At 45.4% G+C, this 14,048-nt stretch overlaps 1 protein-coding gene across 1 annotated transcript in view; it reads left to right on the top strand.

Annotated features, from left to right (window-relative positions):
• DMC1 (DNA meiotic recombinase 1) overlaps nt 1-14,048 on the top strand; it is an 82,980-nt gene that overhangs the window by 30,578 nt on the left and 38,354 nt on the right. Inside the window, exon 4 of the mRNA XM_075286876.1 lies at nt 13,039-13,121. Within this exon, the coding sequence (XP_075142977.1) occupies nt 13,039-13,121 (83 nt within the window). The remainder of the gene's footprint in view (nt 1-13,038; nt 13,122-14,048) is intronic.

Here is a 14,048-nt window from a genome sequence, read left to right as displayed (position 1 = left end):
GGCCAGATTTCTTGAGATGAGGCCGTTGAAGCCTTGGGCATGTGGGTGGGTTGCGCTGTACTTTAGCATGAAATGAAAGGCTTGGGAGATGGGGAGTTGCTGGGAAGAGGCGCATGATGGCGCGGGCAAAAGGAGAAATGGCAGGAAAAGGTGAGGATAAGGGTGAACTCCCCAAAGTGTCAGAGGCAGATGTGGAGGTGTCCTGGCTCCTGGTCTGGACTGCAGCGCCAGCCCTGTCAACAGTGGAAGAGGCAGTGGCCGCCAGGCCAAACGACGATTATCCTGCGCTTGCTCTCACCCCAGCCCAGGGCTTGCCTTCCAAATGATGGCACCCGCAAGAGGTGGTGAGATTCCTCTCCGCAGATCTCCAAACCATCTTGGACTTGCAAATTGCACTAAATTTGTCATGTAACTGACATGTATATGATGAGTCTATCCATTGTCTGTTCATTTTGGTGAAAGTCAGCCTGTCAGCTGACAGACAGCTGTGCTTGTCAGTGATGATGTCACCGGCTGCTTGTACCCCCAGTTTTTGCTGCTTAGCTTGCCTCCACATCCACACTGCTTTTGCCCCTACACATCACCCCTATCCATGCCTGTGCCTCTAGCCATAAGTCTGCCACCCATGGAAACTCATGGTGCAGAAAGTGAGGGAGCTGACTCTGAGGAACCCTTGGGTTTTGTAGCTGGTACTCCATCAAAGGTCTCTGCTGCTCACACACCCTGCTGAACATACGGTATCTAGGGTTAGAGCGTGTGGTGACCTCGCACAACAGTAGGTGCTTCAGGCAGATGTAGGCCTTGCTGGAGTGTATTGCGGCTAGCTCCAGGTACTGTAGACTTGGGAAAGTGGGTGTCCAAGTGCCGCACTTTCACCCTTAGCTCAGCTAATTTGGGGTATGTTTTTAAAAATCATTGCACCACTACATTGAACATGTGGGCCAGGCATGGAACGTGTTGGAGGCTGGCAAGCTCCAGAGCCCTCCAACAAGCTAAAAAACCTGGCCCCAGGGGCAGCGGGGATAAACAAATTGCCATCTCATCCAGGATGGCATCCCTGACCTCAGAGGCAGTGTGCTGTCCGTCTCCCAAGCTGATGAGCTTCAGCCCAGCCTGCTGACGTCTCCCCACACCAGTGTTGCAGCGTTTTCAGCTCGTAGCTGGGGTAAATCTAACAGCGGAGGAGGAGGAGGGTGGTGTTTCAGCCCTCCTCCCAGGAATGTTTTGTGGGGAAACAAGTCAGGAAAATTCTTGAAACGGGAGAGTTTTGCATCTTTGCCCTTGCTGCCTATGGACATCCCTTTGCCTCTAGCCACCATTTTCCCTGCTTTGCTTGCCTCCACATCCACACTGCTTTTGCCCCTAGACATCACCCCAGTCCATGCCTTAGCTTGTACCCCCAGTTTTTCCTGCTTAGCTTGCCTCCACATCCACACTGCTTTTGCCCCTAGACATCACCCCAGTCCATGCCTTAGCTTGTACCCCCAGTTTTTCCTGCTTAGCTTGCCTCCACATCCACACTGCTTTTGCCCCTAGACATCACCCCAGTCCATGCCTTAGCTTGTACCCCCAGTTTTTCCTGCTTAGCTTGCCTCCACATCCACACTGCTTTTGCCCCTAGACATCATCCCTATCCATGCCTCTTCCCCTAGCCATAACTCTGCCACCCCTGGAAACTCATGGTGCAGAAACTTTGGTTGCTGACTTTGAGGAACCCTTGGGTTTTGTAGATGGAACTCCATCAAAGGTCTGTGCAGCTCACACACCCTGCTCAAGATATGGTATTGTAGGGTTTCAGCGTGTGTGAATGACGGACAACAGCCTGTGTTTGGACAGATGTAGGCCTTGCTAGAGTGTTTTTAGGCTAGCAGCGACTCCTGTGCACTTGCAAAAGTGGGCGCACAAGCGCCGCATTTTCAACAGTAGCTTCGGTACATTTGGGTATGTTTTTAAAAAACTTTGCACCACTAGGTTAGACGTGGGCCAAACATGGAACGTGTTGGAGGCTGGCAAGCTCCAGAGCCGCTACCAGGTTCCAGCCATTATCACAGGCGTAAAAATGCCAGGCCCCAGGTGTAGCAGGGAAAAAAAAATGCCATCTCAGCCAGGATGGCATCCCTGACCTCGGAGGCACTGTGCTGTCTGTCCCCCAAGCTGATGAGCTTCAGCACCGCCTGCTGACGTCTCCCCACACCAGTGTTTTAGCGTTTGCCGCTAGTAGCTGTGGTGGAGGTTGCAGCGTCGTAGGGTTTCAGTCTACTCCTGCCATGAATTTTGGCCTGGGAGAGGAGATAGGCCACCCCAGTTTGCACCCGAGGAACAGACTCCACCACATTCACCCTGCCTGTCATTAAAGATAAGCACTGCAGCATCCCTGACCACAGGCGCTTGTCCAAGTGTCGGTGGTCAAGTGGACCTTGCAGCAAAGCGCGGAACTAAGGGCCCACCTGATGTTGAGTGACACGTGCTGGTGCAAGGCGGGGACGCCACACCGGGAGAAGTTGAGACGGCTAGGGACGGCATAGTGAGGTGCCACAGTTGCCATCAGGTCCGGGAAGGCGGGAGTTTCAACAAGCCGGAACGCCAACCTCTCCTGGGCCAGCAGTTTAGCGATGTTGGCGTTCTAGGCTTGCGTGGGTGGGTGGTTAGCGGTGTATTTCTGCCGGCGCTCCAATGTCTGAGAGATGGTGGGTTGTTGTAAAGAAGCGCCTGATGGTGCCTTTGATGGTGCAGGAGAAGGAGATAAGACAGAAACAGGGGAGGATGAGGGAGAAGTCAACAAAGTGGCGGAGGCAGATGAAGTGATGTCCTGGCTCGTCCTCTGGAGTGCATCGCCAGCACTGTGAGCAGAGGCAGTGGCATGAACGGCGGGCGACGTTTGTCCTGCCGTTGCTGCCTGCCACTGATTCCATTGCTTGGATTCCAAATGACGGTGCATTGAAGTGGTGGACAGGTTGCTCTTCTCAGGGCCCCTACTCGATTTCGAGAGGCAAATTGTGTAGACGACACTATATCTGTCCTCGGCGCATTCCTTGAAAAAACTCTACACCTTCAAGAAACGTGCCCTCGATGGGGGAGTTTTTCTGGGCTGGGTACAAAAGGGAACATCTTCGGACATTCCGGGTCTGGCCTGGCTTCGGCAAAGCAGCTGACCTCTGCCTCTGGACATGTCTCTGCCTCTAGCTACCCTTTTTGGTGCTGCACCTGCCTCAACATCCACACTACTTTCCCAGCTTGACATCTGCCTTGTCCAGGTGGGGTCGGTGTCCTCGTCGTCCACCACCTCCTCTTCCAACTCCTGTCTCGCCTCCTCCTCCTGCACAATGCGCATGTCAACTGGCTGCCCTGACAGCAACTGCGTCTCATCGTCGTCGATGAGGGTGGGTTGCTGGTCATCCGCCACCAAATCGACCGGAGATGGAATGGAGGAGACTCTAGTGTTTGAGCATCTGGACACAGATACTCGTCTGTTAGGTCCGTGGAATCGCGAAATGGAGGGGCAGGTTGCGGTACAGTCAAAGGAAGGGAGAACAGCTCTGGGGAGCAGGGACAGTTGGGGTTATTGTTCTGAGAAGATTGGGAATTTTGGGTGGAAGGAGGACAAGACTGTTGGGTAAGAGGAGGTAGAGGCTGACTGGCTGGTGGACAATGTGCTTTAAGCGTTATCCGACAGCCATTGCAAGACCTGTTCCTGGTTCTCGGGCCTACTAATCTTTGTACCATTCAGCCTAGTTAATGTGGAACTTTTGTGCAAAGCGCAGAACTTAGGGCCCGCCTGATGTTAAGGGACACACGCTGGTACAAGGCTCAACTCACCCTAAGTGCCAAAAACACTGCTGGTGCAAGGCTCTACTCATGCCAAGGGCCTCAATCTCTGCTGGTAGCTCAGCTTAAGGTCATGTAACTTTGTTTGGAAGGGCTCATGTTAAGGGCTAGAAAAGTGAATTTTGGAAGGTCTTACCACATCACACACACACACACACACACACACACACACACACACACTCAAAATGACAGTTAAGGGTGAGGGCTTTTGGAATTCCCATTGCCTATTCCATTTGTGGTTGTCATGGGGAACGTGATTTAAAGGGGTGGTTGTTACTGTTTGTTGAGCTTAAATTGGGGTTTGTGTCCATCCATTTGGGGAGTAAAGAAGGTTTCCAGGTATTTTCCCACTTTGATAGAGGTTTTTTTGAATGTGGAAAGTGTGTAGTTGTTAGGCAGTGATGTTGGGGTAATAGAGGGTCTTTGGTGTGTTAGATGCCCCCAGACATGCTTCCCCTGCTGTCCCAGTGTCATTCCAGAGGTGTTGGCATCATTTCCTGGGGTGTCATAGTGGACTTGGTGACCCTCCAGACACGGATTTGGGTTTCCCCCTTAACGAGTATCTGTTCCCCATAGACTATAATGGGGTTCGAAACCCGTTCGAACACACGAACATTGAGCGGCTGTTCGAATCGAATTTCGAACCTCGAACATTTTAGTGTTCGCTCATCTCTAGTCCTGACCCCTGATCAGGGACAGGCAGGCAGCTTCTAGACTGTCTTTTGTTATTATCACTTTGCTTAGGACACCAGCAATCTCTGGCCAAGTGTCCTTGTTTTCCACAATTAAAATACTTTCGAGTTTCCCTCTATCCCTGTATTTGTCCTGCTTAATCTAATCTCTATTGGTCCCAAAATTTACTATCAAACAGTCCTGTCTTGGGAACCCCTGCTCTCTTTAAGAATTTTTTTTTTTTTTTTTAACTTGGGCGGCAACTTCTTCTCTCTCTCCCATCCCTATTAGTTCATATGGGGTGTACCCTATCTCAGAGGGTCCCTTCCCCATACTGGCTGGTAGCTAATCAGCCGTGAGCTTCCCACTCCTCTAGGGCAATTAAGACAATAGAGGGTCACTTTGACTTCTCTTAGTGGGAACTCCCAAACAGTCACTCTGTTATCCTTGAACTAATCTCTGATGTGCAAGTCTCTGGCTTAGTGTCCCTTTACTGAGACACCCCTGAATCTTTGCACTTTTACTTGCGCAGATTCTACTCAGTCCTTAGTGAAACAAGGACTTTTCAATCACTCAGTACTTCTACTCTAGGGATTAAAGATGGAGAATAACTTTCCCTTCTGTGCCGCCTTATACACTTTATAACAGATATAAATGGTGAACAGAATCAAACTTAAATAAACCGAAGAAAATGTACAAGGTCTCCCTATACAACTACAGCAAACATACCCTCTCGGTTCTTCCGCACTATATAATTGGCATCGATTCGATTATTAAGACATGCAAGAACTCACCTCACTTATCAACACACAGGATCCGGGACACGTAGGAACTCAGATTAATTATTTGGTAAGATAAAAGCTTACCTTTTACAGCGCTGTTTTATTCATCTGAGGTCCTCCGGGCCCGCCTCCAAATCGGTTGGTAAGTGGATCAGTACACTATCGGCTGCATATCAAACGATCATCGATACCCCACGTTTGGGCTGCCAGGTTCTGTTGGGGGGGCTCAAGACCCCCCTGGGTTATGTTTGTCATAGTTCTCATTGCAAAAAGAGGAAGTTACGAGCGCTCGGGTGACACACACAACAGACACAGCTGTCAGTTATTCAAGTGCCACACTTTATTGTTCAGCAGCACAGGTTTATAAAGGAAGCACAAATGCATACAGGTCACATGACCCGACATCTAAATATGGTCTCATGGATCCGGTAGCACGTAGCATATATTGTCACATACATATATATATATCTTCAACTGAACATCTGCCAACTTATGTGACAGTTAGCAGAACATCCTAGATAAGCACAAAATGTTACATATACCACGGCACTGAGCATCAACGGTCACTTACACCACAACTTCCCGTATCTACAGTTTTTTAGAATGATAACAGACTATGTCTAACCACTGGCATGCAGCTATCTATAGATCAGCAGAATGAGTCTAACTGCTAACGTGCAGTCTGAGACTTGTGGTTTTGCTGTCCAACTGACTTTGTCTCTTAATAAAAGAGCAAGTTTATTTTAACCCTTACAGCTGCATTGAATTTATTCAGCCACTACACATAGAATAGAGCTACCTGTTTTGGTTGCTGCTACACTCCCTATTTATCAGATGCTAAAACGGCTGATGATTGTAGGTAAAGAGGTTTTTCGGGTCAAAAATATTGATGGCCTATTTTAGGTATTATCATCAAAATCAGATTGGTGGGTGTTCAACACCCAGCACTTTCATCGCTCCACAGGAATGGAGCAGGAAGCACACAGCTCTGTTCTCGGTGTAGTGGCTAGATTGTGGTATTTAGAGATGAGCTCCCAATCACCCAAATGGGAGCTAAGCTGCAGTGTCTCAGTTCAACCAATACACAGGAATCACATTTGCCCCTTCCTCCTAAATTCTCTGTATGTTGTGAACAGCTTATCAGTGGAGATTTTAAGCAGATGGAAACAGAGCTGGAGTTTAAATGGTAGGTGTTCCTGCCCACTGAGAAAGTTCATAATTTTGCGAGATGGATGAATGAAAAGAAGGGACACTAAACTGAGAACTTTTGCTTGATTGCAGAGGTACTATCATCTGTATTTTTTATCTGGATTTTTAGCAAACCTTACTGCTGGCCTGCAGGATCTACCAGAATTGTGGGTCTTAGTAATGCCAGTTTGTTCGATGACCCTGTTTCAGCTGGTTTGAGTGGACTGCATTTCTGTGGGACAGTCTCTGCAAAGCTACTAATGTGTCTTGACCATTATTGATCATTTTATGTAGTTTGCTTCAGCAGTACCCACCAAGGACCAGACAGCCAAGGCAATGGCACAGGGCCTGTGAAAACATTTCATACTACCTTATTGCTGTCCCTCACAGCTCCTTTTGGACCAGGGGCCTGCTTCAAGTGGCAGGTGATTTGGGGAACTGTTCAAACTATATTAAACAAAGAAGACAACTGTTCTCCCTACCAACCCAAGGGAATAGGGCCTGTGAGCAAATATATTGTACTTTGTTGCGGCTGATGTGCACCTTGTAGGAAAAAAAGAAGGAAGGGTAATTGATTTACATAGATGAGTAAGTGTGGGAGAATCAACAAGGTGCATGCTACTACTGGGTACTCTTAATGTTCAAACAAAATAGAAGATGCCCCATAGACATGCCCCATAGACATGATGATGCCTCCTTGTTTAAGCTAATGTTTGGGTAAATGAAACATGCCCATAGACATGATGATGCCCACGTGTGAGCATCCAAAGGACACCGTAGATCTGAATGAGCGAGCAGGGCCGGCTCCAGGTTTTTATGGGCCCTTGGGCGACAGAGCCTCAGTGGGCCCCCTTGTAAAGGAGGCGGGGGAGTCGAGACACTGTGCGTCGCAGATGAAGCGAGTGACGTCATGCAGGAGTGTGGCGTCACCGCCATACCTCCCAATTTTTAAAGAGAAGAAAGAGGAGCAAAATGTGCGGCGTGCTCTGCGCGCCGCGGCAAATTTGGCTCCACCCACTTTTGTTGATTCCACCCATTCTCATTCATTTATCATGTGCTCCCACACAGTACAATCCTCCTACAGTCACCCGTAAATTATATGGCCCCCCTCCATCTCTCCCCCAGTTTCATATACACCCTTCCTCTGCCCCCAGTTTCATGTCCCCCCCTCCATCTCTGTCCCCAGTTTCATCACGTTCTCCCCCTTCATCTGCCCACAGTTTCATGTCCCCCGTCTCTGCCCCAGTGTCATGCTGTTCTCTCCCCACCCCCTTCATCTGCCCCAGTGTCATGCCGTTCCCCCCTCCCCTTCATTTGCCCCCAGTTTCATTGGGCCCCCTCCATCTTTGTCCCCAGTTTCATGCCGTTCTCTCCCCACCACCTTCATGTTCTCCAGTGTCATGCCGTTCCCCCCCTCCCCTTCATTTGCCCCCCAGTTTCATGGGCCCCCTTCATTATGTTCCACCTTTATATTTAATACAAAACAAACACTTACACTCACCTTCCATCACTCACCTTCCATCGATCCCCCAACGCTCCTCTCTCCAGTCACATACGCGATTAAAGCAGGAGCTGTGAGTTCAGCTCCTGCTTAGCTGCGGCCCGGCTTGCGTGTGTAGACGTGATGACGTCATCGCGCCTACACACGCAAGCCGGGCCGGAGCTTTAAAGTAGGAGCTGAACTCACAGCTCCTGCTTTAATCGCGTATGTATTCCAGCTCATCGGCGGACGGACGCCGATGAGCTGAAATCGTGACAGGCAAGTGCCGGGGGGCCCCAGAGGCTCTGTGGGCCCCAGCACTTGCCCGACTGTGCCGTGCGCTGACGCCGGCCCTGTGAGCGAGCATTGGCTGTAAGTACAAGAGATATACAATCTGGTTAACAAGTGGTTCAGTCCCCAAACTCTGTTGGTCAACCACAAGCTTAAAGAAGTACCATTCCATGTCAGTGACCATGTACTGCATGTACTGGTGAGAAACTAGATTGCCAGAGGAGACAAATAGTTGAATTGGAGATGGGAATACATCATTCTGTGTGGTGATGTGGCAGCACAACCCACGTCTGTCTGTGCACAAAGTTCCTTAAAGTGGAGACAACCAAAGATATATTGGGTACTATAGTAGTTCGTGACCGAAGTTTCTGTCTCCCCAAGTGGAGAGCCTATGTGAAACAGTCCATTATGTGGAATTCATAAACTGATTTTTTTTTAAAGGGGCTCTATCACTGGGAAAAGTCATTTTTATCTAAACACATGCTTGCATAGGCTTTAGAAAGTCTATTCCACACTTACCTATAGTATGGAGATTGCCTCAGTGGTGTCTGAATAAGTCCGTTTTTATTCATATTCCTAGTGATAGAGCCCCTTTAATTCCTGTACATCTTATCTGGTCAGAGTTAGGGAGCCTTCACACGATGTAACGCTGCGCTCATTCTGATCGTAAAAATACGTTCAGAATGAGCGCGTAAAAAGCATCTCACATTGACTTGAATGGGAGCCGACATGCGTGCGCTCCCTATTGAAATCAATGGGAGGCTTTTTTCCCTATGCTTTCAATGTATTACGCGCAATGTTGTGATACCTTTTAAAAAGTGAAAAACTTTGCAAAACAGAAAATAAAATTTTGTGTCACCATGTTGTGACACCTGTAACTTTTTCATATATACATGTATGGAGCTGGATATGGCTTCTTTTTATGCGAGACAAGATGACGTTTTTACTGATACCATTTGGGTAAAAATTACATGGTAATTGGTGATACCAAATTTATATAGTATTTGCAACTATATAAATTTGGTATCACCAATTACCATGTAATTTTTACCACATAGTGAACACTGTAAAAATTAAACCCATATGAAATTGGTGTTTATTTGGTTTTTCTCCAGTTCCACCTCATTCAGATATTTTTTTCTGGCTTCCCAGTACATTGCACAGCAATGGTGCCATTACAAAGTACAATTTGTTTCACAAACAATAAGTCATGATGTGAGTCTGTGAACTGAAAAATTAAAAAGTTATGGCTCTTGGAATGTGGGGAGGGAAAAACAAAAATTATTTCTCTCTGCAAAATGTAAATACATTTGTAAAATGTATACAATGTGATTTTCTGGATTTTATTTTTGATATTCTTTCACTGTTAAAATTAATCTACCCTTAAAATTATAGACTGTTCATGTCTTTGTCAGTGGGCAAACTAACAAAATCTGCAAGGGATCAAATAATTATTTCCTTCACTGTAGATCTGGGTAGCGAGGAAATACAGTACTTGGGTGTAGAGTGTTAAAATCTCCCAGTAGTTTTCTGTCCAGGTCACCCATTATTGCCTCCCAATGATATTTACTGAGTGCCACAAAATTATCGCAATGATGTATGAGTTAGCAATTGTAAAGGACAGATATTCTGTATTCAGGGCTGCCTTTCATTATCTGTGTGGAAATAAATTGAAAGATACAAGCATGCGCAGCCCATTTCCATAAAATTTCAGGAATAGAGGAGGTTCTCTTCGCAAGATAGATGCACATCTATCAGGTAGCGTATCCTATGGGAATAGCCATTGAAATGCTGAATGTTGAATGGTAAAACTGCTGTTTTCCAGCAAAAATATGCAACCCTTTAACTATCTGTATATGAATACTGTGCCCACAACATGTCACCTTAAAGAGGACCTTTCACCACCTCCACCTATTCAAGTTATTCATAATTTCATAAGAGTCTAATGAGTAAGTACCCAGATATACTTTTTATATGTTACTGGGGCAATACTGGTACTACCAACAGAGGTTAGTAGCATGTAATTGACATTAGTGCATTTTGAGTCGGTAACAGTTATATAGCTTTACAGAACTGGATAAGTACCACCAGTTATAGACCGAAGTGGAAAACAAATACAAAACAAGGACAAACAGCCCAAAAAAATATAAATGCAGTGCTTGCAATCAAAAATGAGACAAAAAACACTTACATGCCCCGTAGTCTTGAAACGGTGAGTGCTTTTTTTATTTTATTTTTTTTTCTTGTGTTTTTTTTTTTTTTTTCCCCTCTTGGGTTAAAAGCACATTGGTACGCATGCATGCTCTTCATACTGAAAGATATGTATCCAGCACGCATGCGTGCATTCCCACAAACGCCATCTTTGTTGAGGGAAATTAGTGCCCTAAGCTTTATTATATGGATTGCACCGGAATGTTTTATATCATATCCTCACCCCCCTGTTTTTTCCCAGCAAGCCTTTTTCATATTGATGTTAAATATATAGACATAGGATGTCAGCCTTTATAATCGTGTAGTTGTTTGATAAATGTTTTTAGTAGACACTATTTATTTATTTATGGATTTGATTAACTATTTATTTTCCAAGCTACCAGCTTCAAATACTGGAGATAGGTATTTAATACATATAATTTCATATTTTGGTCTGACATATCATGTTCAGATTACTGTGTATATTTATTTATTTATTTATTAATTAATGTTGCAGTGATTTTGAATACACTGAATTATGGTTTTGCTGTCTTCCCACCTGTATGCATATCATTAACTTAATGACCTTCCTGTCAGTCGGGAAGGGTCGGGCAGTCAGTGTTTTTATCCTTTATATTGGTGCGCATGTAGGTGGTTTTTATGCCATGAATAAGAAGCCAATGCTCCGAAACACGTAGGCTTTGGTCTACTGACCCCACCGCCACTAATGTAGTTTTAACCAGCTGTATGCTAAAAAATAATAAAAGCTAAGTTTTATTAAGAACAACTTTGGAGTCTGTACTCGTGCTGAGGGACACCATTTGCAGTTTTCCATGGAAAACAAATAGTGAGGCTCTAATGTGAAGAAATGCTGCTCAACCCATTTGACCATTATGGTTATTTTTTTTTTACATATGCCTGAATTATTTGACATTGTTCCATTGACAAAGGACCAATGTATCATTTGACATTGGAGTAGGGTAGACTATACTTCCCTTCTATATATCAGTGTATTTATGTTTAGGAACTTGACATGTACAGTATATTTGTGTATTTATGTTTGATGAAAAGTTATAAACGATAGTTGGTTCTAATATGTGCATAGAGTATTAAAATCTGGCACTTGATACTTGAAATTGGACATATGTACTGAAAGTTTATACCTATGTGGTGTTTGATGAGATTACAATAAAAGCCTAACTAGGGCCGGGTCCCCACTATGCAAAACCGTAGCGGAAACATGGCATTAAAAAACACTGTATTTTACATTTCCTGAAAAGGTTTTTTTGCTAATCCCATCCACACATTGCAGAAAAAAACTATGATGTTTTTGCAAATTGCAGCTTATCAATGATACCTATGGTGGGGAATGTAGCTCATTAGAAGCAGTAGTGCAGACCCAAACAGTCAAGACAGAGACACAAAATACAGCAAACCGGTTTATTTAGAAAACAAACAAGAACATAAATAAACCTTGACTTCAGGCAATGAGCAAAACAAAATACAGCCTTAGGGCTAGTTCACACGTGGGCAAAGGGGAGGTTTTTGACAGCGGAATTCGCTTCAAAAACCTCTCCTTTAACATGGTGGTCTATGTAGACCACTAGCTTTTTTTTTCCTCCTAGCGTTTTCCGCCTGAAGAAGCGACATGACCTTTCTTCAGGCGGAAAACGCCTGAAGAATTGCATAGAAGTGAATGGGAGGCGAAAACCACGCGGTAAAAAACCGCACGGTTTTTTGCACACAAAACCGCGCGGTTTTCGCCTGCAGTTTCTATAGCACATATAGGAAAAAAAAACCCTAGCAAAAACCGCTAGCGAAAACCGCGTCAAAAACCCAGTCAAAAACCGCGTGGAATGCAAAAAACAGCGTCAAAAAAACTCCTCGAGGTTTTTTACCTCGCACAAATAAGCTAGGCGGTTTTCACGTGTGAACTGACCCTTAATAGAGTTGAGCGAGTACTGTTCGGATCAGCCGATCCGAACAGCACGCACGCATTGAAATGAATGGAAGCACCTGGTGCTTCCGGTTTGACGGCAGCTGGCCGCTTAACCCCCCGCGTGCCGGCTGCGTGCATTGATTTCAATGCGTGCGTGCTGCTCGGATCGGCTGATCCGAACAGTACTCGCTCAATTCTAAGCCTTAACACTAGGTTCACACTAGCGTTCGGGTCTCCGTTCTCACTTTCCGTCTTCTGCATGCAGAAGACGGAAAGCTGTCAGAGCGGGTCCGGCCGTGAGCAGCAGTGAGCGTTTTATGCTCTCCGCTGCGAAACTGGTTTTTTAAAACCGGACACAGAGTACTGCATGTCCGATTTAAAAAAAAAACGGTTTCGCAGCGGAGAGTATAAAATGCTCACCACCGCTCAAGGCCAGACATCTTTCAAACCCATTCAAATGAATGGGCTTGAAACATGTCGGCAGGTTTCCGTCTCCTGCCTCTGTTTTGTGCAGGAAACGGAAACCTGCATAATGGAGACCCGGGCGCAGATGTGAACGAGCCCTAACTTGTTTACCTCATTGTGTTGCTTAGTGTCAATGTCTACATTTAGAAATAATAAATACCAACTGTAAGAAAATTTGCCATAATATTCTTTTATCCTTTATTTAGGAACCTGGTTTTCTCACTGCCTTTGAATACAGCATGAAGAGGAAGATGGTGTTTCATATATCTACTGGAAGCCAGGAACTTGAGTAATTAATAAGTGACTTAAAGGGTTTTATGGGCTTCTATGTTTAACGCTGAAGTTATAAAGGAGGGTTTGAGTTCATGTATTTTTAAAAGAGAATATTTTGCACATGTCCCTCTTCCTTACAGTATATATTGTATCAAAAGGCTTTCCATGCTATAGCCATGTCACTGATGTGGCTCATTGGCAACTAAAAGTCAGTGAACGGTGTTGCATACTGTACATTACACTGGCAGATTGTATGGATTTAAGTTGTGCTGTAATGTTTACAGTCATGGGCGGATTATAATCGGGGTGAAATATGTGGTTGACTGGAGCCTTAAACTGCAAGTGGGCACAGTAGCAAGTATTTTGCACATTTATCCCCATTATAATCCAACTTTGTAGTCAACTGTGTCAGCAGTTGATTGGGTCTCAGCAATCACATGACCCAAGTGACTACTGAGGACCAATCACAGGCCTCAGCCATCCATGACAATATTCAGGAGGCTAGAAAGGGCCCAAAGAGGACTTACCATAGATCAGGGAAAGTGAGCAACACTGTTATATTTACTCACCTCCCCTGGGTCTTTGATTATTTTACTATGGGGTCTGAAGAGACCCCAGAGTATAATAGTAGTTCACAAAAATTTTTTGTGTTTGACGGAAAATTTGCAATTGGAAACAGTTCAATCAACCCTATGTATGTGCCACTATTGCACATTATACTTTGTGTAGGGGCTACTGTGGGACACTAAATTGTGAGGAGGGGTCACTATGTGGCATTATATTGTGTGAAGGGGCCACAATGGGACATTATGTTGCTTGGAGAGCCTTTATGGATCATTATTCTGTCACAGGAATTTTTGTCGTGAATGGGGTGGGCATGCTTTCTGAACAGCCTAGGGCCCATGGTACCCTTGATCTGCTCCTGTTTACAATGTAATGGCAT

The sequence above is a fragment of the Leptodactylus fuscus genome, chromosome 9 (genome assembly GCF_031893055.1).
Source record: "Leptodactylus fuscus isolate aLepFus1 chromosome 9, aLepFus1.hap2, whole genome shotgun sequence".
Taxonomy (NCBI): domain Eukaryota; kingdom Metazoa; phylum Chordata; class Amphibia; order Anura; family Leptodactylidae; genus Leptodactylus; species Leptodactylus fuscus.
This window is presented reverse-complemented; position numbering and strand designations above follow the sequence as displayed.